This window comes from Artemia franciscana, chromosome 3 (assembly GCF_032884065.1).
Source record: "Artemia franciscana chromosome 3, ASM3288406v1, whole genome shotgun sequence".
Lineage (NCBI taxonomy): Eukaryota > Metazoa > Arthropoda > Branchiopoda > Anostraca > Artemiidae > Artemia > Artemia franciscana.
This window is the reverse complement of record NC_088865.1, coordinates 12,715,810-12,742,335: the sequence shown is the minus strand read 5'-3', so window position 1 is coordinate 12,742,335 and position 26,526 is coordinate 12,715,810. Positions and strand designations below refer to the sequence as shown.

The window sequence follows — 26,526 nt, the reverse complement described above, 5'->3', positions numbered from 1 at the left end:
GGATTTCTTCCCAGAACTCCGAATAACAGATTTTCTTGGGAAGAAACCCAAAGCTAATTAGAACATAAACTATTTTCGAGGTAATTTGTTTAATAAGATTAACAACTAATAAAAGAAGAACTTTTTAGCGAAATGAAAATGGTAAATAAATATAATCAAACTATTAAAACAGAAGATTGAGACATTGAAATGGAACACACAATTACAGGAATGAAATGTGTTACAAATGAATATGGACAAATCAATTATTGAACAATGAGTGTGTTACAAAAGATAAAATAGATTATTTATATGTTGATATCGAACTATCTACTACATATTAAATTATTACATTTTATGGATTAGGAAAAATGGAATATACCTAAGCTCTTATGTCACAAGACCTGTTTTGATCTTAAAACCCAGGATGGGAAACTGTAAAAATGTTGGAGATCTTCATTTAAATGGTGTGAATTCAATTGAAAATGGGGTAAATTGATGGGGTGACCTAGGTGGGGTCTGGAATCCGTGTTTACATTACAAAAAAGAATAAAATGAGACAAATATTGATGTTATAGGACCAGTTTTCATTCTGAATGTAGGGATGGAAAATTGTAAAAATGCTGGAAATTTTTGTTTAAAATAGTATAAATTCGATAAAAGGCGGTTAATATAATTGATTTGATAAGTGGTCCAGAACAGGTGTTTTCTATACTACTTTCAGGCCCTTCGGTGGTTCGAGAATAGATATATCGTTAACCGAGTTGGTGTGGTGTAAGCGGGTCATTCCGGGGATGAACAGTTTCAGTAACTGATTAACCAGTCTTCTTTTCATCCGTGGTGGGCCGTACTATTTTAGAAGTGGTATTAATTTGTAATTGTTGTAGATCTTTGTGACATGTTTGTTTTGTTTTTCCTTTTGTTTATTATACTCCGTCGTTTTATTTGGATTTTTGTTATAGATGTGTAATCAAGAAAATTCATTTATTAATTTTCAAACTTACTCTAGCATCCTGAACTCGCAAAACCTCTAGAAGTTTGTTCATTTTGCTCACAAAAGTCTTATCTAGGATTCCTAAATCACTAGTTTAATCAAAGTCCCCCTCTCTGTTTACCTTCCCCCGATTTCTCCAGGTACCCATTTAGAGCTGGGTCGACTCCGGCCAAACTTACAGAGTCACGCCACTGACCCTCGTCCCAAACTTAACAATATTTTTTACCTAAATTGGTTTCTCGTACGTAACACTGTTCACGGTAATGTACCTGGTATACCAAATAAGGAAAGAACCTTCCCTTAAAGCTCTTTTTTTCGCTGAATCAAGTGCTAGCTCAGGATCTATCTGTCTGAGGATTAAAGGCATTTGATGACTCAGGCACTTCTCAATTATTATTCTAAGAGTGAAAATCTGGTCAAACCATCCTAAATACTTTTTAAAAGCACACTGTTATTCATTTAAAACTGTATCTATATCATCTCAAATTCTAAAAAGACTCATCATTCTAAGTAATTTGTTTTCCACAGAAACCAGGCTAATGCCTGTATAATTACCACAGTCACTAGTATCACCTTTCTTTTGGAGGGGTTTAATTAGTTTTCTTAAAATCATTGAAATTGCTAGGTACCTCCCCTTTTTATGGCACTTGGTATTAACCAAGTGACATATAGCAATCGCAAATTCTGTCGGTCTGTCGGTCCCGGTTTCGCTACTTTAGGCACTTCCAGGTAAGCTAGGACGATGAAATTTGGCAGGCGTATCAGGGACCGGACCAGATTAAATCATAAATAGTCTTTTTCCCGATTTGACCATCTAGGGGGGGGAGTGGGGGCCCCTTAATTCAGAAAGATAAAAAAATAGAAGTATTTTTAACTTACGAACTGGTGATCGGATCTCAATGAAATTTGATATTTAGAAGGATATCGTGTCTCAGAGCTCTCATTTTAAATCCCGAACGGATCTGGTGACATTGGGGGGGAGCTGGGAGGGGGAAACCTAAAACTTGGAAGACACTTTGGAGGGATCGGGATGAAACTTGGTGGAAAGTAAGCACAAGTCTTAGATATATGATTGACATAACCGGAATGGATCCGCTCTCTTTGGGGTAGTTGGGGGGGGGGTTAATTCTGAAAAATTAGAAAAAATGAGGTATTTTTAACTTACGAACAGGTGATCGGATCTCAATGAAATTTGATATTTAGAAGTATATCGTGTCTCAGAGCTCTTATTTTAAATCCCGACTGGATCTGGTGACATTGGGGGGGGGAGTTGGGAGGGGAAACCTAAAACTTGGAAAATACTTAGAGTGGAGGGATCGGAATGAAACTTGGTGGGAAAAATAAACAAAAGTCCTAGATACATGATTGACATAACTGAAACGGATCCGCTCTCTTTGGGGTAGCTGGGGGGGTTAATTCTGAAAAATTAGAAGATATGATGTATTTTTAACTTACGAACGGGTGATCGAATCTTAATGAAATTTGATAGTTAGAAGGATATCGTGTCTCAGAACTCTTATTTTAAATCCCGAACGGATCTGGTTACATCGGGGGGGGGGGGGAAGTTGGAAGAGGAAACCTAAAATCTTGGAAAAAACTTAGAGTGGAGGGATCGGGATGAAACTTGGTGGGAAAAGAATATCGTGTCTCAAAGCTCTTATTTTAAATCCCGACCGGATCTGGTTACATGGGGGGGGAGTTGGAAGGGGGAAACCTAAAATCTTGGAAAACACTTAGTGGAGGGATCGGGATGAAACTTGGTGGGAAAAAGTAAGCACAAGTCTTAGATACATGATTGACATAACCGGAATGGATCCGTTCTCTTTGGGGTAGCTGGGGGGGGGGGTTAATTCTGAAAAATTAGAAAAAATGGGGTTTTTTAACTTGCGAACGGGTGATCGGATCTCAAAGAAATTTGATATTTGAAGGATATCTTGTCTCAGATCTCTTATTTTAAATAATGAACAGATCTGGTGACATTGGGGGGGGAGAGTTGGGAGGGGGGAACCTAAAACTTGGAAAACACTTAGAGTAGAGGGATCGGGATGAAACTTGGTGGGAAAAATAAGCACAGGTCCTAGATACATGATTGACATAACCGTAACGGATCCTCTCTCTTTGGGGTAGTTTGGGGGGGGGGTAATTCTGAAGAATTAGAAAAAATGAAGTATTGTTAACTTACGAACGGGTTATCGGATCTCAATGAAATTTGATATTTAGAAGGATATCGTGTCTCAGAGCTCTTATTTTAAATCCCGACCGGATCTGGTGACATGGGGGGGGGAGTTGGGAGAGGAAACCTAAAACTTGGAAAACACTTAGAGTGGAGGGATCGGGATGAAACTTGGTGGTAAAAATAAGCACAAGTCCTATATACATGATTGATATAACCAGAACGGATCCGCTCTCTTTGAGGTAGTTAGGGGGGGGGCTAATTCTTAAAAATTAGAAAAATGACGTATTTTTAACTTGCGAAGGAGTGATCGGATCTTTATGAAACTTCATATCTAGAAGTGACTCAGATCTCTTATTTTGAATGTCAGCCGGATCAGCTTAATTGGGGTGGGGCAGTTGAGGAGAACCGGAAATCTTAGAAAATACTTAAAGCGGTGATATCAGGATGAAACTGGATGGGAAGAATAAAAACCTGACTAAGACACGTGCCTGACATAATCGGACCAGATCTGCTTTCTTTGGTGGAGTTGGGGGGGGGTAATTTTGAAAATTGAAGTATTTGTAACTTACGAAAGGGCGACCAGATCTTAATGAAATTTGATATTTAGAAGGGTCTTGCGCTTTAAAGATCTAATTTTAAATTACGACCAGATCCTGTTACTTTGGGGGGAGTGGGAGGGGGGAAACCAGAATTCTTGGAAAACGTGAAAAATGTGGTATTTTTATTTTACGAATAGGTGAACGATTCTTAATGAATTTGATATTTAGAAGGAATTCATGTCTCAGAGTTCTTATTTCAAATACTGACCAGATCTTTTGACATTGGGGGGAGTTGGAGGCGGAAATCTTGGAAAACACTTGGAGTGGAGGAATCGGGATGAAGCTTGGTGGATAGAATAAGCAAATTTTCTTGATACGTGATTGACGGAACCGTACTGGATTCGCTCTCTTTGGTTGAGTTGGGGGGAGGTGTTCAGTGATTTGGCGAGTTTGGTGCTTCTGGACGTGCTAGGACGATGAAAATGGGTAGGCGTGTCAGGGAGCTGCACAAATTGACTTGATAAAGTCGTTTTCCCAGATTCGACCATCTGAGGGGCTAAAGGGAGAGGAAAAATTAGAAAAAATTAGGTATTTATAACATACGAGTGAGTGATCGGATCTTAATGAATTTTGATATTTAGAAGGACCTCGTGACTCAGAGCTCTTATTGTTAATCCTGACCGGCATTAAGCCTCTTATTTTCCTTTTAAATCAATCTATTGATTCATAGAATTTTGCTAGTGCTCATACCATATGATCGCTTGGTTCATAGCTCTTCTTGCCTCGTCACAAGTGCCATATGAGCTCTTAGCTCTTGTTCAAAAATTATATCCGTAATCTTCAGAAACTTATCTCTAACCTCAAACCACTATATTTGTAACAACTCATTTACAACATTATCAGTAATTGGGGCTTAATTATTTCTTAATCCTTTTAGTACTGTCACTAAATCTTCCTCAAAAAATAAATCTTTCTTTACATCTAAAGTGTCAAAACATCTTCATCCTTTTCTATATATTTTTCAGTACCTCTATCACGGTTTACCACATTCTTAAGATGTTCTATCTATCTCTTTTTATCTCTTTTCTTCTCACTAATTGTGATAACGTTCCTGTCTATCGGAGTCAAGCCCGGATTGACTATTCTCTCTCAATTTATAAATATAACAGAACAGTATTTTACGATTATGATTTCTGGCGATATCTTCCTGACCTTTGGCAATTTGATCCATGGCCTCCACTTCACATCTCCTAAATTCACATTTTAATTCCTCTCTACTTTCTTCTACTCTCTTCTTTTTTTCATGTCATCTGTAACTCAAGAATCTTGTACAGGCTCCTCCTCCTCCTCCGTATTAAACATAAAGCATTTTCACTGATATTCCTGAGTGCATTTCTAACTTTCTTCCTGAAGACACCATCAGTTCCTTCTCAAACTATTTTAATGAAATTATTCCATCCATCTTCTGCATTGTCAAGTTTTAACTTTCCAGTTTAGTATCCAACGGATCTTGGAAATTTTCTCTCAAACTTCTATCCTGGAGTCTGTCAACGTCCTGACTTCCCAGAAGATAGCTAGCCTTCGTTAATTTCAGCTTTAACTTAACCCTAGCAATTGCTAGAGTGGGGCACTACTAGATACAGCTATATATTTAATTGAATATCAGTAACATTACGCTTGCATATCCTACTATCTTGTATCGATCCTGCCAGTCCTCCATTCAAAATAGCATGATCAATAAGGTTAGCTGTCTTACCATCATATGAGCACTATTTTGACTTATGAATTATTTTATGACCAAATACTGTATTGGTTATAACTTGATTCCTATACCTACCAAACTGCAGTAGTCTGAAACCATTACTGTTTTCTTTTTCTACGTCAAATTTACTTAGGCTAGGATACCGTCTATTCATATCGCCACCAACATAAGAATTACAATACCTCAATGTAAATACCTCATTTCTATGTGGAACCCTGTCTATCTCATCTTAAAGCTGTAAGTAAAATTTATTCCTTCACTTTTTAGTTATAAAATAAGCGAGTAGTATTCTATTACCAATACCTTCCCGACCTAAAAAAGACTATGCAGCTTCCTTATTCATCATGAGCCCTAATCCTTGTCTATGCAGCCCATCCTTCTTGCGTGAGCAGATAAATTCTACGTCTTTTAGTTTCAATTTTCCTACCCCTGGGATACGAGTTTCTGAATATCATAATAAGCTCTGTTTGTATCTTCTTAATTCGTCGGTGAAAATGTTAGTACGTTAGTTGTTTTTAGCGTCATGACATTCCAGTTTACAATTTTTTATTTCTAAATCATTGAAGCTATTTTTGCCTCAGGAAAAGCAAAGGTCACAAAATCAGTGCATAGTGGAGACTAACACTTCCTCTCAAGTCTACACAAAGCCCTTAGGCTGGCATGGATCCGGGTAGCCATATGTCCTTGGGACCTCCAGGTGAATTGAGGTTTTTTGTTATCCTAGGACCTCTAGGTGAATAGAGACGTTATTCAATTCTGGGACCACCTTAGTCTTAACATGGTTTTCCACACATGCTGATCTTCTTCAATAAATAGGAGTCTAAATCCTCCACAGCCAATCTGAAATCTATTACTTCCGACTCATTATATATTTATGCCTACAAATATTATGCGACTAGGGGAGACGACACATAGAAGATAACTGAGCTAGGAAAAGGTTTTTCAGTCAGAAATAAGCCCCCCAAAACAAATGAAACCCAGAAGTTCATCCATCATTTCATCAAATTTTTCATCAAAAGACAGCCCTTTGCTTAACAATTAATAAGATATTATTTTTTCTTTATTTTGAACTTGCCTACGATTGGCCTTTTTAGCCATTGACATATTCAAGAGCCTTATCAAATTTTAAGAAAATACTATTTGAGCAATTTAGCAGCATCGAGAGCTCCTTTTGGGGCTGGGGGATTCGATAATGGGCCCTTTGTCTTTGAGACGGTCAGGTGACGCTGAGGCTCGAAAATCTAATTTCAATACATTAAATGGCCTAAAGTGACAACTTTTATAGCATGTTGTGTGGGATGTCAAAGTAAATCAAAAGATGGTATGTGTATTCAGGTGGTCACAAGAACGTATTTGCAAAAGATCAGGGGCAGCTGAATGCATCATGTTGAGACGTCCTGGTAATGCTGAGAGGGATAGTGAACTAAACAAAAGAAATTTTTTCGCCCAAATTTTGAGAAGGGCCGGTCTCTAGTAGGTCTGGAAAGCCAGGTGTACTAAGTGGAAACCTTGAGAGAATCCCTCTGGTATTGGGGGAATTCGCTAATGTTCCTTTGTCTTTGAGACGGTCAGCTGACGCTGAGGCTCGAAAATTAATTTCTTTACATTAAATGGCCTAAAGTGACAACTTTTATAGCATGTTGTGTGGGATGTCAAAGTAAATCAAAAGATGGTATGTGTATTCAGGTGGTCACAAGGACGTATTTGCAAAAGATCAGGGGCAGCTGAATGCATCATGTTGAGACGTCCTGGTAATGCTGAGAGGGATAGTGAACTAAACAAAAGAAATTTTTTCGCCCAAATTTTGAGAAGGGCCGGTCTCTAGTAGGTCTGGAAAGCCAGGTGTACTAAGTGGAAACCTTGAGAGAATCCCTCTGGTATTGGGGGAATTCGCTAATGATCCTTTGTCTTTGAGACGGTCAGCTAATCCTGAGGCTTGCTAATCAATTTTATTGTATTGGCTGGTTTTAAGTGAAAACTTACAGGGCATCTTGTGTGGGCTGTGGAACTATTTCAAAAGACTTTATGCGCACATTTTGCTCTCGTTACTCTTATTATGATCTAAAGTAAAACGAAAATGAATTGTAAAATAGTTTTTGACCAAACTTGGTGGTGCATGAAGGTAAATCATTCTTCTTCACGAAGCTTGAGGTTCGTAACTTATTGTAAGATCTTATGTGACGACTTATTAAGGGTAAACAATACATAGTTTTTGTGAAAACAGAGCATGAAAAATCTTGCCTTAAGATTAGAAATGAATTGAACGAAAAGGAAAAAAAAAACTTTGCTTTTTTATAGGGCAGAAAAAAGAAATAATGTTTTATTGCTTCCATTTTGTCATGTGTGTCTTAGATTAATCGTCAAACTCTTAGTTTTGCGGCAGAATGTTGGTTGATACCCACTTTAGGTGCATGACTGTTTTCAGTGAACCCACTTATTATTTCTCATAATATTCATTTTTTTTTTTTTAAATGGATAAATACAGTGAAAATGCTTATGAAGAAATGCCAGGAAAGATGCTTCCAAAGAGCTATATTTGTCATACCAAGGCGTAGATAACTTCGAAGACTACACTGCCTTTTTATGACGAAAGTAAAACAGTTCAAAACAGGGATGAAACCTTTTGATTGACAGCGAACAGATATAAAATTCTGTGAACAGATACAGATATAATTTTCTTTTGTATCTGTTCACTGTCAATTAAAAGGTTTCATCCCAATTTTGAACTGTTTTACTTTCATACCAAGGCGGTAAATCGCTCTAGTGGTAAAGGACCATCACAGTCTGAGGAAGTTACTTTGGAATCCTTTGGTTCATTGTGGTGGAATGATGTGTCACTTAGGTAAAAAAAAAACAAAAAAAAAAAAAAAAAAAAACAAGTATAGAGTTTCCAGAAAACACCCACATTGTAAAATCTGCAGTGAGTCCTTTTCCCTCTGCATTTCACTTTCAAATCATATGAAAGGTCATGATAAAATAGAAATTCAGCAATGTCAGTTCTACCGTTCAGAATTCAAGAAAAAGTGTAATCTTGATTGTTGTTTCAAAACTCAAAATGGAACAGGAGATAGTTCTTATGAGTGCACTATTAATAAAAAAAAATACACTATTCGTAGATCTTTCACGAATCATATCCGTTGCCACAGGCAGTTATTGCGTGTAACTGCAGTAAATGATAAATCTCCAAGTGATCCAGTGTGTACATATCATAGAGGTCTGATCTATGATAATTTAAATAAATGTGCTACATCGGGGTCAACTTACAAATGTCGTACAAGTTTTTTACGGCACTTATATGCAACCCAGAACATAGGGAACTCATTTTTGTATTATTCACAATAAATCTTTTTCTCCCAATCTAAAACTTCGACCTCAGACGGAAATTTCAAAATTGAACAATAAAAATGATATGTTTTAGTGTCCCTTTTGCCAAGCCAAATTCAAGAAAGAACATCATCTTTGTGGTCATTTAGTCACCCACGGGGACGAAACATGTAATTGTGCATTAGACGTAACATGTGCTCTTGTTCTTTTTCTTTGCCTTCTTTGTATGATTTCTTTGTTTTTTACTGTATCATTCAAAAAGCGCGAAAAGACTGAAGCAAAAAGACTATTTGCAAAAAGATTTACGTCAAACGTAGATCATTCTTAGGACACTTGCGAAAACATGCTACGGGTAGAAAATACTTATGTAATACATGTGGTTTAAGTTTTTTTTTTAGAGGCAGAGCCCTTAAAAGGCATGTGCAAAGACATCCAGGTAATAGAAATTTCACTTATGACAAATGCGGATAGAATTTCAATAGCATGACTCTTTTGAATCAGTATTTGAAAAAGCATGCTACAGAAGAGAGTGGACAGAGACCAGAAAAATTGTTTGAGTAAGAAATATGCAACACAAAATTTGGAACCAAGCAGGTTTACTCACAACATATGAAAAGACACACTGAGGGGAAAGCACTTGATTGTGGAATCTGTCGAAGAAAGTGCTACACAAAGTACCATTTGACTGAACATATGAGGATCCATACGGGAGAAAAACCGTATGAGTGTAAGATATGCAACGATAGCTTTGCTCAAATAGTGGGTTTTAGAAACCATATGAAATGTGACAGTGATGAAAGACCATATAGCTGTGAGTTTTGTAGCAAAACATTTAAGGACAAACAACGGAAGAATGATCATGTATATGCTCACTCTTGTAATAAACTTTATAAATGAACGATATGCGACATACGTTTTTGTTACAGAGAGAAGAAGTGCAGCTGTAAAACATGCAGCGAAACGTTCTCTGTATCTGCTTATCGTGATCAGCATGTGGTTTTACATGCAAATCCCAACCCTTTCAGCTGCGAGTTCTGCAGTAAAAGTTTTAATTACTGAAAAATATTGTAGCCCGTCTGCAGCGTGTGCATCCCAGTTGCAATCCATCTAGATGTAAGCTGTGTAGTATGACTTATGATACCATTAAGAATTTATGATACACTCGTGCTTGTGTCAAAAATGACAAATTGCATAAGAAATCGAAAAATCAAGGCAGATATATCGAGTTGGACGGACACACGAATGCTGAGAATCTATTTATATGCAATATTTGTGACGAGGAGTTTTTGTCAGTTGAGGAAATTCAAGAAGCTGAGGAAATTCTTCCCATAAGCCTTCTAAGAAAGTTTGATCATGGCGTTAGTTTAAAAAAAGTGAGTGGAAAAAGACTTCTTTTGTTCTTTATATTCAGCAAAAAAGTGTTAACTCGTTTTGACATTAAATAAACAGAAACTGATAAAAAAAAGGATGAACAAAAATTAGATCTTAAATGACCAATTACAGGATTTGAAATTGTTTTAAGATAGATATAGAACGTCTATTTTGGTTTAATTTGCCCTCTATATCCTCCAGATTGGAATGATTTGTATGATTACGTCTTATATACAATTTCTAGAATTCAGCATGATTTCTTTAGAATTTATAGTACTTATTTTTATGATTTATGTTTTTGTCAGGCTAGGTATTTCGACTGGCTGTCCAGCATAGCTTTAATATCCTACCAATAATTCTTCTGGTTTCTTCAATCATGTTAAATCTGTGTGGTACTTTAAGTCTTTATGGTAGAAATTATGCAAGGTAATTTTTATAATACGTTCAATCTTGTCATGTCCTCTTGTCTTCTTTGGCTCGACAATTCAATCTTCTGTTTGTGTCGACAGGGGTCAGAAAAATTCTTTTTGATTAGAAAGACGAAACGGTCGACTTTCAAATTTTTTAAATATATCGTCAAACCGAAATCTTTAATAGTCTCTAGAACATGTGATTAGGACAGCTGCTTGCTTTGAAATGACAAGATCAGTTCGATTAGTTCAAAATTTATAGGTATAGTAAATTTTGAAATCGTAGTAAATCTTTATCAAGGTCTCTAAAATCTCTGAAATGCATCATTGCGACAAGACTAGGACTTACTTCTAAACGACAAGTTTTTTTTTCTTAATATTTTTTTTCCACATTTCTACGTATAGAAACTCATCATCTTAAATGAAAAATTCGGATTATATTTCCTAAATTAAAATGTAATTTTATTCTCGTTATTCTATTTTCAATGAAGTTGACTAAGAGGATCCATACTTATTTCTCGTGATATTTATGTCTTTAGTTTCTTCTTTGTTTTAGAAATGGACAGATACAGCGAAGAAGCTTATGAAGTGATGTCCTCTGACGAATCTGACCCCGAAAATTTTCCAACAATGATGTCTCCAGAGAGCTCTGTTAGTCATATCAAGGCGATAAATCACGCGAGTGGTAAAGGACCACCACTGTCTGAGGAAGTTACTTCGGAATCCTTCGGTTCACTGTGGTCGAAAGATATGTCACTTTGGTTAAAAAAACAACCGAATATTGAGTCCTCAGAAAACAGTTACATTTGTAAAATCTGCAGTGAATCCCTTTCCCTCCCCATTTCACTTTTAAGTCATATGAAATGTCATGATGAAATCGAAATTCAGCAATGTCAGTTTTACCGTTCAAAATTTAAGAAAAAGTATAATCTTGATTGTCGTTTCGAAACTCTGAATGAAACAAGAGATAGTTCTTATGACTCTACTATCTGCAAAAGGTCATACACTATTCGAGAATCATTCACAAACCATATGCAATCGCACAGGCAGTTTGTACGTACTACGGCACTTAATGATAAATCTGCAAGTGAACAAGTGTCCACAAATCATAGAGGTTTGACCTACGATAATTTAAATAAATGTGCTACATGTAGGAAAACTTACCAATACCGGAAAGGTCTTTCACGGCACTTGAAAATAAACCCAGAACATAGAGAAACTCATTTTTGCAACGTTCACAATAAATCTTTTTCTCGCAATCTGTTATTTCAACTTCAGACAGAAATTTCAAAATCGGACAGTAAAAATAAAATATTTCAGTGTCCCTTTTGTCAAACCAAATTCAAGAAAGAAAATCATCTTTGTTGTCATTTAGTCGCCCACAGGGACAAAACATGTAATTTGTGCATTAGATGTAACATGTGCGCTAGTTCTTTTTCTTTGCCTTCTGAGTTACTGACTCATTTGAAAATGCACGAAAAGACTGAAGCAAGTGAAAAGACAGAAATTGTATCTGCTGTACGACCTTCAGAAAATTCAGAGGCTAAACCTACAAGTAATTCAGAACCAGTAACTAATATCATCGTTAGAGAAAGTAATTTTAATGAATGCGATATTTGCAAAAAGACATACGTCAAACGTAAATCACTCTTAAAACACATGCGAACACATATTACGGGTAGAAAATACTTATGTAATATATGTGGTTTAAGTTTTTTCAATTTAAACCCCCTTAATAGGCATATGCAAAGACATACAGGTGTTAAAAATTTCACCTGCGACAAATGCGGAAACAGTTTCTACAGCATGTCCCTTTTGAATCAGCATTTGAAAAACCATACTACAGAAGAGAGTGGACAGATTCCAGATAAGGTATTCCAAAAAAAACATGCTGTCTCTTTTGGTTGTGAAATCTGCAACACAAAATTTGAAACGAAGAAAGGGTACTCACTGCATATGAAGCAACACAATGCTACAGAAGTGAGTGGGCAGATTCCAGAAAAGGTATTTCAAAGGAGACATGCTGTCTCCTTTGGTTGTAAAATCTGCAACACAAAATTTGAAACGAAGAAAGGTTACTCACTGCATATGAAGAAACACAATGCTATAGAAGAGAGTGGACAGAGACCAGCAAAGTTGTTTGAGTGTGAAATATGCAATGCAAAATTGTTAACAAAGCAGGTTTACTCAAAACATAGGAAAAGACACATTGAAGGGAAAAGACATGAATGTGGATTTTGTCAAAGAAAGTTTTACGCAAGCTACAGATTAATTGAACATATGAGAACTCATACGGGAGAAAAACCGTATAAATGCAAGATATGCAGTAAAAGTTTCAACTATAAGAAAAACATGGTAGCCCATGTGCAGCGATGGCATCCCAGTTCCAATCCATTTAGATGTAAGCTGTGTAGTAAAACTTATGATACCATTAGGAAAATTGATGTACATATAAACTCTCGTGCTTGTGTAAAAATTGACAAATCCCACAAGAAGTCGAAAAATCCAGATAAATCCATCAAGGTGGGCGGAAACACGAATGCTGAGAATCTATTTATGTGTAATGTTTGTAATGAGGATTTTGAATCTGTTGAGAAAATTCTTGACCATTTTAACTCTTCCCACAAGCCTTCCTAAGTAGGAATTGGTCATGGTATTAATTTGAATAAAGTTAGTGAAAAAAGACATTTTGTTCTTTATATTTGGCCAAAAACCCGATATCACATTAAATAAACTGAAACTAATAAAACAGGATGAACTATAATTACACCTTATGTGAACAGTTACAAATCAGGATATTGTTTTAGTATAAATAAAATGTATCTATTTTTGCTCTGTTTTGCGGTCTATATCCTCTTGTTGTTCTATGTCATGAGTGTAAGGATTTGGTTTATTATGTCTTATGTACAATTTCTAGAATTTAGCTTGTTTTCTTTGGAATTTTTATTTGGCTCACTCTTTTTGTTATACGCGAAATTTGATTTTAGAAAATCCGTTTGTATTTCTTGTCCAGAAGTAAAAGGTTTATTTAGATTTTATTTACTGTGAATTTTGATATATCGTTCAAAATTAATATAATTACTTGTATACGTTTAGCTGATTGCTTTTAATTGGGAGCATGGTTTGCTCCACTGTTTCACAAATATTTAAATTAACTTTGCTACATTTATTACTTTATATTTAGTTTTCATGATTTATGATTTAAACATTCGCTCTGTCTGCTTATTTTGACCAACATATTGTTTTACACCCTAATCCTAACCCTTTCAGTTGCGAGTTTGCGGCAAGAAGTGCAACTATAATAAAAACCTGGTAGCCCATGAGCAGTTTGTGCATCCCACCCACAATCTGTTTAAATGTAAGTTGTGTGGTAAAACGTATGATTGTATTGTCCTGTGGTGGCGCAGTGGGTTTGACCTTAGCTTGGTAATACGGGACCCAGAGATCGAATCATGCTGCAGAAATGCACTGCAGGGCAGACGCAGGGACCTTAGTAGTCAAGAAGCGTCGTTAATCTGATACAATACGTATGATTGTATTAGAAAAAATCATCTTCGTGTTAGCTCTAAGGCTTGCGACAAAAAGACGAATCTCGTAAAACTCGAAAAATCAGGAAATTCGATCAAGGGTGATGGGAACGTGAACATTGATGAAAAGGTAAAACTATTTACTTATAATATAAGTGGGCAAAAAGTTTTTATCCGTTGAGGGTACTCAATATCATTTGAATTTTTCTCATATTATTTTTAAGTAAGAATTGTAAGGTTGAAAATAGGGAACAATGAAATGTTTCTGTACCTTTAATTCGCCTAAAAATTGTTGATATTTTTTCATAATTTTTAAACTGAAAACAAAAAGAAATGACAAAAAGTGCCAGTCCATGAAAGCTGAAGAAAAATAAAATTTCCCTCGAACGAAAACCCGACGGATTTTTACTGGGTTTTATATGCTTTTCATTTATGGTTAAAAACCTACTATTATTTTTCTTATACTTTTCTCCCCCGATTTCTTGCTGATAAATTGTATATATCAATAATTGTATAATGAATGGTAGTTTCCTGCATTTTCAGTTTTTTCTGGTTCACGATTAAAATGGCGTGTTGTAATTAAAATTTTGGACAAAATTTGAGTATTTTGTCTAAATTTTCTATTGACTGTAGTTTTGTTGAAGTCCTTAATAGTGTGTTTACTAAGGAATTTCGGTTGGGAAAATCCTCAAAATGAGGACAATTAGTCATAAAAACAGAAATTCAGTCTTTTCCACCGAAATTCTGTTTATATGTAATAAGGTATTTTTGCCAGTTGAAGACATTCAAGATTGTTTCAACCCTTCTCGTAAGATTCCTATGTAGAAATTGCTTATGGTAAAAAAAAGGGAAAAATACAATATATTATGCTTTTTGCTCAACTAAAAATTTTGTAGCTCTCCTCCATAAAAGCAAGCATGCCCTAGACTTGTTTTTCCTTATAGCTCTCTAGTCACATTTACATACTTCTAAACGTTAGGAAATGTAACACAAACCCAGCTGAAAAAAATGGCTATCTCAAAATTTTGATGGGATGTGTTTGGGGAAATGATGGGCGTGGGGAGGGGGGAGTATTTGTGTGTCAACCCCCCCCCCACGATTATGCAGTTGACCCATTATGCTTTAAAACTAAATGTATCAATTTTGACTATTAAAAAGGGCACTAGCCCTCTCAATTTCCAATTGAATGAGCCCCTTTCGAAGTTTTTACGACAACTCCTTCTGTACGAAGTGCCCTGGTCTAAAACAAACCAAATAAATAAATAGTACATTGTGCCAACATCGTTCTTTACTTAGGCAGCGCTATTGCGCTGCCTGTGATAGTGTGTATATACTATCTTTTTAAGTGAGCAATAATTGTATATGTATTTATTTTTTTTCTCGAAAACGGTTCAATATTTTTTCGGGAAAATTGGCATCCTGGGATATTCTAGCCTAAAAAAACCATCTAGATAGATCTGAAATTTTAGAAAATTCGTTTAGAGCCTTAATTTTGGAAGGAAAACAATATTTATGTGAGTGACGTCATTTTTATATACATTAGTATTGCAATGGCGTTGTCAGGTTTATTTGGAAAAATTGAAGATTTTCATGTATGCAGAAGTTGATGTTAAATTGCTTAAAGAACAAAAAACTGGTTATTGCAGCAATATTTGCATATATTTTAACAATGGATTATGATAATTTAAAAGCCTTAAAAAAGGAAACCAAAAATTTAAAGCTTAGTAGAAATCGTTGTTAGAAAAACATCAGTACCGAATTTCTTTTCTTTTAAGTATAAGCAATGTCTTTTTAAGACAACAAAGAAAGTTGGAATTTTTTAAAATCTAGTATAGAATCGCTAAAGCTATTATGTCCTGGTGCCCTCCAATCACTTTTGACTAATAAAAGGGAACTATCCCTCTCAATCCCCAATCGAGCGAGCCTTTTTCGAAGTATCTACGACAACAAATAGCCATCTCAAAATTTCTATTAGATCCGTTTCGGGAAAATACGAGGTGCGGGTAGTTCTCCACCCTCCCATCACTGAATCTTAAAAAGGCACTAGAAATTCTGATTACCAATCCAATGAGCCCCGTCTGAATTTTATACGATCACACTTTCCATATATACCTTATATGCCCCCAGGACCTAACTTACAACTCTTGCCCTGAGGAATGGGGGGGGTATTTTCCTCAAAGGCTTAATTTTTAGACCTTTCAATTACGTTGAACGAAATGGCTATCTCAAAATTTTATTGGATATGTTAGGAGAAATGGTGGGCGTGGGACGGGGGTTAGCTGTAGCTGCCCTCCGATAATTTTCGACTATGAAAATGGGAACTGGCTCTTTCAATTTGTTATCGAATGAGCTGTTTTCAAACTTTCTACGACAACATATGGCCCTCTCAAAATTTCAATCTCTTTCAGTTCATAATCTCGCGAGTTGTTTTCGAAGTTTCTTCGATAACAAATGGCCATCTCAAAATTTCTATCAGATTCATTTCGGGAAAATACGAGGTGTGGGGGGAGCTATCCACGCTCTGATCACTTTGAATCTTAAAAAGGGCACTAGAACTTTTGACTACCAATCCAATGAGCCTTCCTGGAAATTTATACGATCACACTTTCTATTTATACCGTATATGCCCCTAGGGCAGAACTTACAATCCTTGTCCTGAGGGCTCTGGGGGGGAGGGCTTTTCATTCTCTAAGACAAAATTTCTGGACCTTTCAATTACGTTACAAAATGACTATCTCAAAATTTTGATTGGATGTGTCTGGGGAGATGGTGGGTGTGGGAGGGGGATTATTTGCCCTCCAGTCACTTTGGACTATGAAAAAGAGAACTAGCCCTTTCAATTTCCTATTAAATGAGCTCTTATCAAAGTTTCTACGACGATAAATAGCCATCTCAAAATTTCTATCAGATGCATTTCGGAAAAATATGCGCTGTGGTGGGGTGTCCACCCTATGATCACTTAGATTCTTTAAAGAGGCACTGGAACTTTTGATTACCAATCCGATGAGCCCCCTTTATTCGGCTACACATTCTATATATACCTTATATGCCCCCAAGGCATAACTTACAATCCTTGCTCTGAGGGCTCTGGAGGGTGTCATCTTCAAATACACAGTTTCCGAACCTTTCAATTACGTTGAAAAAATGACTGTCTCAAAATTTTGATTGGATGTGTTTTGGGACATGGTGGGCGTGGAAGGGGGTTATTTGCCCTCCAATCCCTTTCGACTATTAAAAAGAACACTAACCCTTTCAATTTTCAATTGAATGAGCTCTTATTGAAGTTTCTGCGACAACCTTTGCCCTGACGGCTGTGGGGAGGGGGAGGGTTGTTGTCCTCAAAGAAATAATTTCCGGTCCTTTCAATTACGTTGAACAAAAGGGCTATCTCAAAATTTTGAATGGATGTGTTTGGAGAAATGGTGGGCGCGGGAAGGGGTTAGTTGCCCCCCAATCACTTTTGACTCAAAAAGGGTACTAATTTTCAATCGAATGAGCTCTTCGAGGTTTTTATACTACAAAGGAGTCAGGTCGCTCCGTACTACGGTTCGTTACCACGAACCGTTTGATTATTGGCTAATTTGACTACTCTCGCGTTAATCAATGTACTACAAAGGAGGCACAGAAGACAAAAATAGAAAGAAATTAAGTCTAAAACAATAAAGATTTTGATGTTTCATAGTTATGTTTTTATTCATTTAAAAATCCTCATTTGCAAAAAGACATACGTCAAACGTAGATCACTCTTAAAACACATGCGAACACATATTATGGGTAGAAAATACTTATGTAATATATGTGGTTTAAGTTGTTTTTTTTTACAATTTTTTTTCAGATTTTTATTCATTTAAAAATTTTGCTCAAAATTCGTCCTGATTTGACCAAATCGTTGTGGAAAGCTAGAGAGTTTTTCAAGCGCGAAAACGGACGGAATATCCGCATGGATTGCTAAATCCTGACGGATTTCCGCAATTTGCGAATGAATCATAAGGAATTGCTCTTCTGACACGTATGAGATCACAAACAGTTTTTGGGTCGAGTCTATTGCAGAGTGTGGTCTTTATTATTTTAACTCACAATACTGACGCTCTGCTCCAGTATTGGTATAGGGTAGACACGCTAATGTCTGTAAAAATAGTAAGGAAGAATTGTCACCTCCATCTTTTAAATTGCCAACACACTTCCACAAATTAACTACAGACTGATTAACATCTAAATCTATCTCATTTATTATAAAAAAAAGACGTCTCCTATCTGTGTTTAATGTCTCAAGGTCGACATAAAGGGAACATTCTTTAATAATTCAAACGGAGGAACAGTTGACTTTATTTGCCCGGACTCTGTGACACTTCAGAAAAAAACTTTTAACTAAATCCAGAAAAGGGACATTTGAGTTGATTCGCAATTGTACTCCAGTCTGGAGATCGATGTAAAATGATAAACAGCTTTTAATTACTTCTTGTACTTATCGTATACTATACTTTTTTTTGTACTTGTTTTTTTTTTATACTTGTCTTGTACTTGTTTCTTATACTACAAAGGAGGCACAGAAGACAAAAATAGAAAAAAATTCAGTCTAAAACAATAAAGATTCTGATATTTCATAGTTATGTTTTTATTCATTTAAAAATCTTGCTCAGAATCCGTCCTGATTTGACCAAATCGTTGCGGAAAGCTAGAGTTTTTCAAGCACGAAAACGGACGGAATCTCCGTATGGATTGCTAAATCCTGACGGATTTCTGCAATGTGTGAATGAATCATAATGAATTGCTCTTCTGACACGTGTAAGATCAGAAACAGTTTTTGGATCGAGTCTATTGCACAGTGGGGATTTTATTATTTTAACATACAATACTGACGTTCTGCTCCAATATTGGTATAGGGTAGACACGTTAATGTCTGTAAAAATCCGGTAAAAATAGTAAGGAAAAATTGTCACCTCCATCTTTTAAATTGCCAACACACTTCCACAAATTAACTACAGACTGATTAACATCTAAATCTATCTCATTTATTATAAAAGAAAGACGTCTCCTATCTGTGTTTAATGTCTCAATATCGAAATAAGGGGAACATTCTTAAACATTTTAAACGGAGGAACAATTGACTTTATTTGCCCGGACTCTGTGACGCTTCGGACAAAAACTTCTAACTAAATCCAGTAAAGGGACATTTGAGTTGATTCGCAATTGTACTCCGGTCTGGAGATCGATGTAAACTGATAAATAGCTTTTAATTACCTCTTGTACTTGTCGCTCCTAGACCACGCCCTTTTCTATGCCTTCAAGCTCGCATAGATGAAATTTTGTGACAAGATGCATCTCTTGTATACTCGTGAAGTTCCGAGGTTCTGAAAAATCTATAGTAAACGGACAGGTTTTTTAAGGCCTCAGCTGACTTTCGCTAGGGAAATCGGATCATATTTCTTAAAGAAGAGACAAAACTCAAAATTTTTATTTATGGATTTCTACATGCACAATCCAAAATTTGACGGTATATCAGTTAATCATGAGTAAAACGTATTTAAGAAGCAGATAAAATGATTATACTTTTAGAATTGACAAGATCCAAATAACGATTGACAGTCCCTTCCATTTCTTCAAAAAATGGTATGTTAAAAACTCAAATCAAGCGACCGACAACTGATTCAAACACCAGCCATCTTGTTGCGCATAGATAGAGTAGTTTATGCTCCGCAGCTTGTAGAAAATGCTAAAATTCTATAAGCTCTGATTGTTGCTTTGCACTTCTTAAGATATAATTACAAATTTCTTGACTGAATTACAAAATGTCAGATGGAAGTTTTTTTTTGTAGACGGAAAAAGAACAGGGGGAGAACACTTGACAAACACTACAAATTATGTCAAGCCAGGGTAAACCCTTTTGAATTTAAAGTGGCCTGGCCGTTCCATTTGTATAGTATTACACTGGTATTTTCCGAAATAAAGCCAATTATGTTTTAGAAAGGAATGCATTGGTCATTGAGCACCTTATAAATAAGCATCTTCAAACTATTTACACTGGTATCGAGAACACTGGGAAGAGCAAGAAACTCTTCCTTTAATTCACCTGAATTCAGAGGTGCCATTTGGGGGGGGGGGTAGGGGTGGGCAAATGCCCACCCCAGATTTTCCAGGGGGCCCAAGCTTCCACCAAAAAGGGTTCTTTGCCGGCCATAATAATAACACTATTTGCTATTAACCATTGTAAAGTTTGAAAGCAGGTTAGAAACATAATCTAATTCTCAAGTTCTGTCAAATGCCCCTTCCTAGATGATTATATTAATATTATAAATTCTGAATATTCGCAGTAATTCCTCTAAGTTGATAGACTAAAATAGGTCAGTTCCAGGCCTATCATTTCTTGTTGGAATCGTTCCTTGTTATCTTCCAATTGCACTACATAGAAGCAATTACGCGAGCGACGAAATCGCTGTCTCAGCAGCTCCATGTCGTCGCCGTCGACTTGGTTATTTCTCAATCGCGCACCGTGATTCAGGCCTCAAGAAGCAAACTCGCCGACCTGCGTTCAGATGCTTCATTTGTATCGCTTTTCAAGAAGGCTAAAGAGTTTGCAACAGAACTCAAAATTGAAGTACCTGCTGTGAATGGATCCGCGACTAGACCCTCCTCTGTTGGTCAGAAAGGACGACCTTGAAGAATTCAAAAGATCACCAAGCATCGGAAACAATTTGTGACAACTTTGACGCTAGGAAAGAATTTCATCGAATCTGGAAATTGGACTACTACTTTGGCGGATGAAATGAAGCAAGAATACTTCAAAACTTTTGACCGTCTACAAGCCGAATCTGACAGAAGGTTCACAGATAACTTGCCAGTGCTGAGTACGCACGAAGCCTTGGATCCAAGCTCAACCAAGTTTATGGACACAGAGCTGCTCAGGCTTTTTCTCTTCTCTTTAAGGCGAGCTGAACATCGACAGCATTCTTCTCGAATCTCAAGCTGGTATTGCCAAGCGTTTCTTGCTCAATGAGGAGAAAAATTCGGAAAACTTCCTAGACGTTGTCGACCATCTTCAGGCATTACCAGTGGCCTACTCAGAAGTAATTAAAGTACTTCGCATTGCTGCCACACTTCCTGAGACAACAGCGAGCAATGAGCGTTTGTTTTCTAGCCTAGAAATAGTGAAAAACTACCTGCGGTCTACAACAGGAGATGATCGTCTCAGTAACCTCCTTTTGATATTTGCAGAGAAGGATTTAGTAAAAAATTTGGACTACAACCAGCTTGTTGACGATTTTGCAAAGATGAAAGCTCGGCGGTTCCCCTTGTTACTAGTTGAATGTTGTTATATTTTTTTTTCTTGTTATGTTTTTCATTTTTGTAAATGTCTTTGATCTGGAATATTTCTGCTGAAGGGGCACTGAGATTTTGGTTAGAACCCTCAGCATAACAATGAAGGTCAATTTCACCGACGTATTGTTTACTTAAATAAGAAAGTTTCTCGCTGAGGAATGCCAGCCCGTAGTCTGGTTGAATTTTCCACTTTCAGTTTAATCACTTGACCTCGTTGATTGTACTCTTCGTTGTTATAATTAATCTTAGAGGTCAGTGTGGCTGAGTTCCACATTTGGTTAGAGTACATTTCCAAGCAACACACAGGTGCTGAAAATGCATTTTTACTTAGAATATTCGATCAATGTGCTGCCAAAACCCAGATATTTTTTACGCGACACAAAGTGAATCGGGAGGGGGCCCAGATGGAGTTCATGCCCACCCCTTGATTTGGCCCAAATGGCGCCTCTTCCTGAATTAAAGCAAAAAAAACGACAAATGATCACTAAGAACTTAAATTCGGTCATGTCAGTACTTTCATCTACTAAAATTGAACGTTCCACTCTTTTGAGCTTATCACTGATTTTTAGAGTGACAAAAAAAAAACATCAAGAATGTCCATACTCATGTCAGTGTGATTAAAGCAGAAACAGTGGCATTTTTTCACGAAGAAAAACGAATAGATTACTCAGAAAATATTCAACTTATTAATTATTCAAAAGCATACCATAACTGTAACATAAGTTCAGGAACGTAACAAAAATGTAACGGTTTTTGGACCGTAACATAAAAAGTAACCTTTTAATTAAAACGTACCAAATATGGTGGGAACGTAACCTCGGTTGCAACCCTACAGCAACTTCAAGATTACTACCGATTTTTTTGTTCTATTTGCAAAAGCTTTATAAATATCTTTAGTTTACTTTGTTCACTTTCTGGAAAAAAACGCTAAAAGCGAAAAATGTAGACTTGTTAGTTAACTAATTTTTTGCATTGATCGTAACTCTGATCACACATGTTGCATGCAAAAAATTTCTTTTTTTCAATCTTAATATGTTACTATTGTCTGATGAGGCATCAGCATTGGCTCTGTCTTTAGACAAACCACATCAAACCATTTGTGTGATACAACCATTTGCATCACCAAAACCTTTTGTGTTACCAAGATCTTAATGATAATTATTTTGACTTTTCAAGTGCTCGAGCAATACGACTTTTTTTTATTTTACGGACGTGATTTCTAATGTAAGCTTCCGTTTCTAATTATTGTCAAAAATTTTAACACACACCTGGCGCTTGAAACAGTTTTGACAGGGATGTATACGCTGCAAATTTTTCTTTTTGTTGAATTTCTCACTGTAGAACTTGCAGCTAAAATGGTTATGATTTTCACGTAAATTCATGAGGTTCTTCCGATGATTCTCATTAGCAAACACTTCATTGCATGTATCACAGCAATATGTTTTCATTTCTCTAGAATATGCCTTTTTTTATAACTTAGAATTTTTATTTAGGCAAACATCTTGTCGCATTGCTTGCATATTATATAGTATTTTGCCATTATGGGTGTTGAGAAGATCGTTTCGTATTGCCTTATCTTTAAAAGCTTTGTCACAAAACTCACAGCTATAAGGGTTTTCGTCTCTATGAGCTTTTGTATGCTATATTAAACCGGTCTTCTGATCAAGAACGCTACTTGAGCAAGTACAATTGAATATCTTGCACTCAGACCTTTTTTCTCCCGTATGGAGCCTCATATGCTCATATAACTGGTATATTTATGTTACAGATTTCACACCCAAACATTTTTCTGAAACCTGTCCACTCTCCTCGGTAGCTAGCTTTTTCAAATATTTAATCAGAGTTGCGTTTGATTCGACTCGCAAAAGTTGACTTTTTTCTCTGCTGCCGTTTTATTTAGTAAGAAGTCGACCTAGCAAGTCAACACTGAACTGACTGAACTACCAATCGAACGCTTCACTGGCAAAAAATTTAGACATGTGAAATCGTTTAGTCTAAAGAAAAGACAGACAAAGGACCTGAGTGACCATGTAGTCAAGAGGGGTCCGAAATTCATCTCATCATCTTAAAGAAAAGACTAGGAAACTGTTAATAGTGGAAATAATCATAGCTTTTCAGTGACCTGTAAGTAATCTTATGCATATTCCTTAGGATTTAAAGGGTTTTGGTGTTTTATGCCCATCTTACATAGGCTAAGCTTAATAAGGAATCAGAAGAAAATTTTTATGTTGTTAAAAACGTTGGTTCTTAGGAAGGAAGCTATCACATTGGTGAGTCATTTGGTAAAATTCTGGTTAATTGACTTCTTGCTATTCTTGGAAAGGGTTTAGATTAGGAAAATGAAACTTTCAGGGATGGGTCTACAGGCTAAAGTATGTCCAGGGAAGGTATTTTGAAGTACCTACCTCCACTCCTTCTCCCTCTAGAGGGCCCTGACCTTTGATGACCTTTAAAAATAGGCTATATGTGTTATAAAAGCGAAACCTTCCAAAATAGATCTTCTGCTTAATTGAAGTACAACAAATTTTTTTTCAGCTTCATATCTTTGCTCAATCCCATTTTATAAGGTTTTAAAGATAGCCTATGCAAATACATTTCCTAAATTTTGAAAAAAAAACATTGATATGGCTCAAAATTCTACTCAAATAACAGGAATTGCATTTTCAGAACTAAAGGCAGAGAAAAAGCAACTAGTAACTGAAAATTAACAACAGAAAAAACAGACTAAAGTATGTCCTAGGAAGATATTTTGAATAGGCCTATGTGTGTTATAAAAGTGAAACCTTGCAAAATAGATCTTCTGCTTGAATAAAGTACAATGAAATTGTTTTCAGCTTCACAACTTTGCTCAGTTCCATTTCATAAGGTTTTAAAGATATGCAAATATATGCTTCCTAAATTTTGAAAAAAAAACATTGACTATGGCTCAAAATTCTACTCAAGTAACAGGAATTACAGTAAAATTCTAGTTAATTGACTTCTTGCTATCTCAGAAAGGGTTTAGGTTAGGAAAATGAAACTTTCAGGGATGAGTCTACAGATTAAAATATGTCCTGGGAAGGTATTTGAAGCAACTTCCTCCACTCCTTCTCCCTCTAGAGGGCCCTGACCTTTGATGACCTTTTAAATATGTGTGTTATAAAAGTGAAAGCTTGCAAAATAGATCTTCTGCTTAATTAAAGTACAACTAAATTGTTTTCAGCTTCATAACTTTGCTCAATACAGTTTTATAAGGTCTTAAAGATATGCAAATACATTTCCTAAATTTCAAAAAAAACATTGATATGGTTCAGAATTCTACTCAAATAACAAGAATTGCATTTTCAGAACTAAAGGCAGAGTAAAAGCAACTAGTAACAGCAACCTGTAGAAGTACTAGTCTTGGCTCTACATGGTATGTAATTCAACATCCAAAATTGAGTGATTAAACATTTTCCTGTTTTTACTTGCATCCCTATCTTGTCATAGCTTCATTTAAAGAATCTCATGTAGTAGCTCAGAACCTGACCTTTAATTTAAGCTATAGTGGGACTCTCTATAAGGTATAGTTAGGCAACAATACCTTCTTTGCAGTCAAATCTTTGCAGATTTGACTGCAAAGAAGCAACATTGATAAAATAAAGAAACAGAAAATATGGGAAATATATGATTTAGACTATATATTTGCACATTTGGGGTGGGAGACAAAGTGAAGTGGTTTTAGAAATTATAGAACTATTTGGAACTATCAGTTAGAATTGAATGACAACAACAGTTTTTTTTTCGTTTACGCTTAAACTAAGTTAGCCTTGCATTCAAGTCCAGTTAAATGCAATAGTTCTGCTTCTGCTTCACAACACTTGTCTTAGATTGAAGATATCCATGCTAAAGCCAGTCCTATGATTTAAGTTAAGTAGAAAATACTGTTTCCTCAAAAGAGATACTGTTTCCCCAAAAGAGGTTTTTTGAGAAAAGCAAAGAACAACATTATACCAAAGGTGGCCAACAGTAAATTCAAATATTTTTTCAGTGAAGGACCACAATGATTCATTATCAATAAACTTTTGAAACCAAGAACAGGGTGAACGCAAGGACAAATTACAATGAATAACCCCGTCCAATTCAAAATGGGTAGAACTACCACAAAGAGGAGCAGGGTAATGCTCCCTTTCCTTCTAAAGGGTAGAACATAATTTGCACTTTGCTGAAAACTGTCTTTCTTGCTATATATGTAGTTAAGTGCTCACAGATTAACTTATTGCTGGGTTTATCCTTGCGTTAAATATTTTAGTAGTTATATTTTAGGAAAAAAACTGCTTAGAAGTTTCATCCTGTTGGAAATTTTTCCAATGGAAATAATGCTCAAACAAGAGCACAAAGTACTATTACTGCTAATATTTGTATCTTTATTAATTTTAATGTTTTTGTGTTTTTTTTAGACATAATATCATTGTATTGACCTTTTCTGTCATTAATGCTTAGAAACTGCTGTATACCCAGATATTTTCTTAGGGCTGGTGGCACCTGGGGAATATTAATTTAAAAAAAGTTTTATTTTAATGGAATTAAAGAGTAAAACTAAAAATAAATAAGAGTTAGGCTATTGCTGTGCAGTCATTATCTCATGTATCTGTAAAACTGGTTCAAATAAAATTGCTTGTCGTGCCTTTCTTTCGTTTTAGAATTCTGTAAAACTGGCACTAATATACTGAAAATCCAAATAAAAATCACAGAAGAGGAATAGGAGTACAAAAGACCCTAGGTAGCCTGCACAAAATAAAAAGACAAATTTATAAGGCTCTCAATAGTATCTTGCACTGTACAGTTTATTTCCCAAAAAACTTAAGCAAGCTCAGTTTTGTACAAACTGCTAGCTTTTCAGAATTCTGCAAATATAGGGAAATATCACAAGTCAGTTTATTTGACTGGTTTTGTAGAATTGTGTTACATAAACTCTAAGGCAATAATCATTGTTTGTTTTAGTCTAAACACTGCTTTTCACTTCCATCAGAAAAAAATCTTTCTTTTTTAAATTAATGTCGGTTAGAATCAACTAGTTTGTGGTAACAAGACCACCAAGAAAACACTCTTCATAGGTAACAAACCAGGTTCCTGAATCAATTCTGCATGCCATTGTCTATTGACTGT

The 26,526-nt window shown here is 35.9% G+C and overlaps 2 protein-coding genes across 3 annotated transcripts in view; both read left to right on the top strand.

The window, feature by feature from the left end:
• Positions 1 to 18,688, top strand: part of LOC136024888 (zinc finger protein 184-like) — a 95,914-nt gene extending 77,226 nt beyond the window's left edge. Inside the window, exon 12 of the mRNA XM_065700419.1 lies at positions 11,112 to 18,688. Within this exon, the coding sequence (XP_065556491.1) occupies positions 11,112 to 13,192 (2,081 nt within the window). The 3' untranslated portion in view covers positions 13,193 to 18,688. The remainder of the gene's footprint in view (positions 1 to 11,111) is intronic.
• A 4,641-nt stretch (positions 18,689 to 23,329) lies between these two features.
• Positions 23,330 to 26,526, top strand: part of LOC136024889 (zinc finger protein 791-like) — a 66,587-nt gene continuing 63,390 nt past the window's right edge. The window contains exon 1 of one of the 2 annotated variants that reach the window (XM_065700422.1): positions 23,330 to 23,523. The gene's annotated coding sequence lies outside the window, so the exon portion shown is untranslated. The remainder of the gene's footprint in view (positions 23,524 to 26,526) is intronic. The other variant, XM_065700420.1, reaches the window with a different exon arrangement.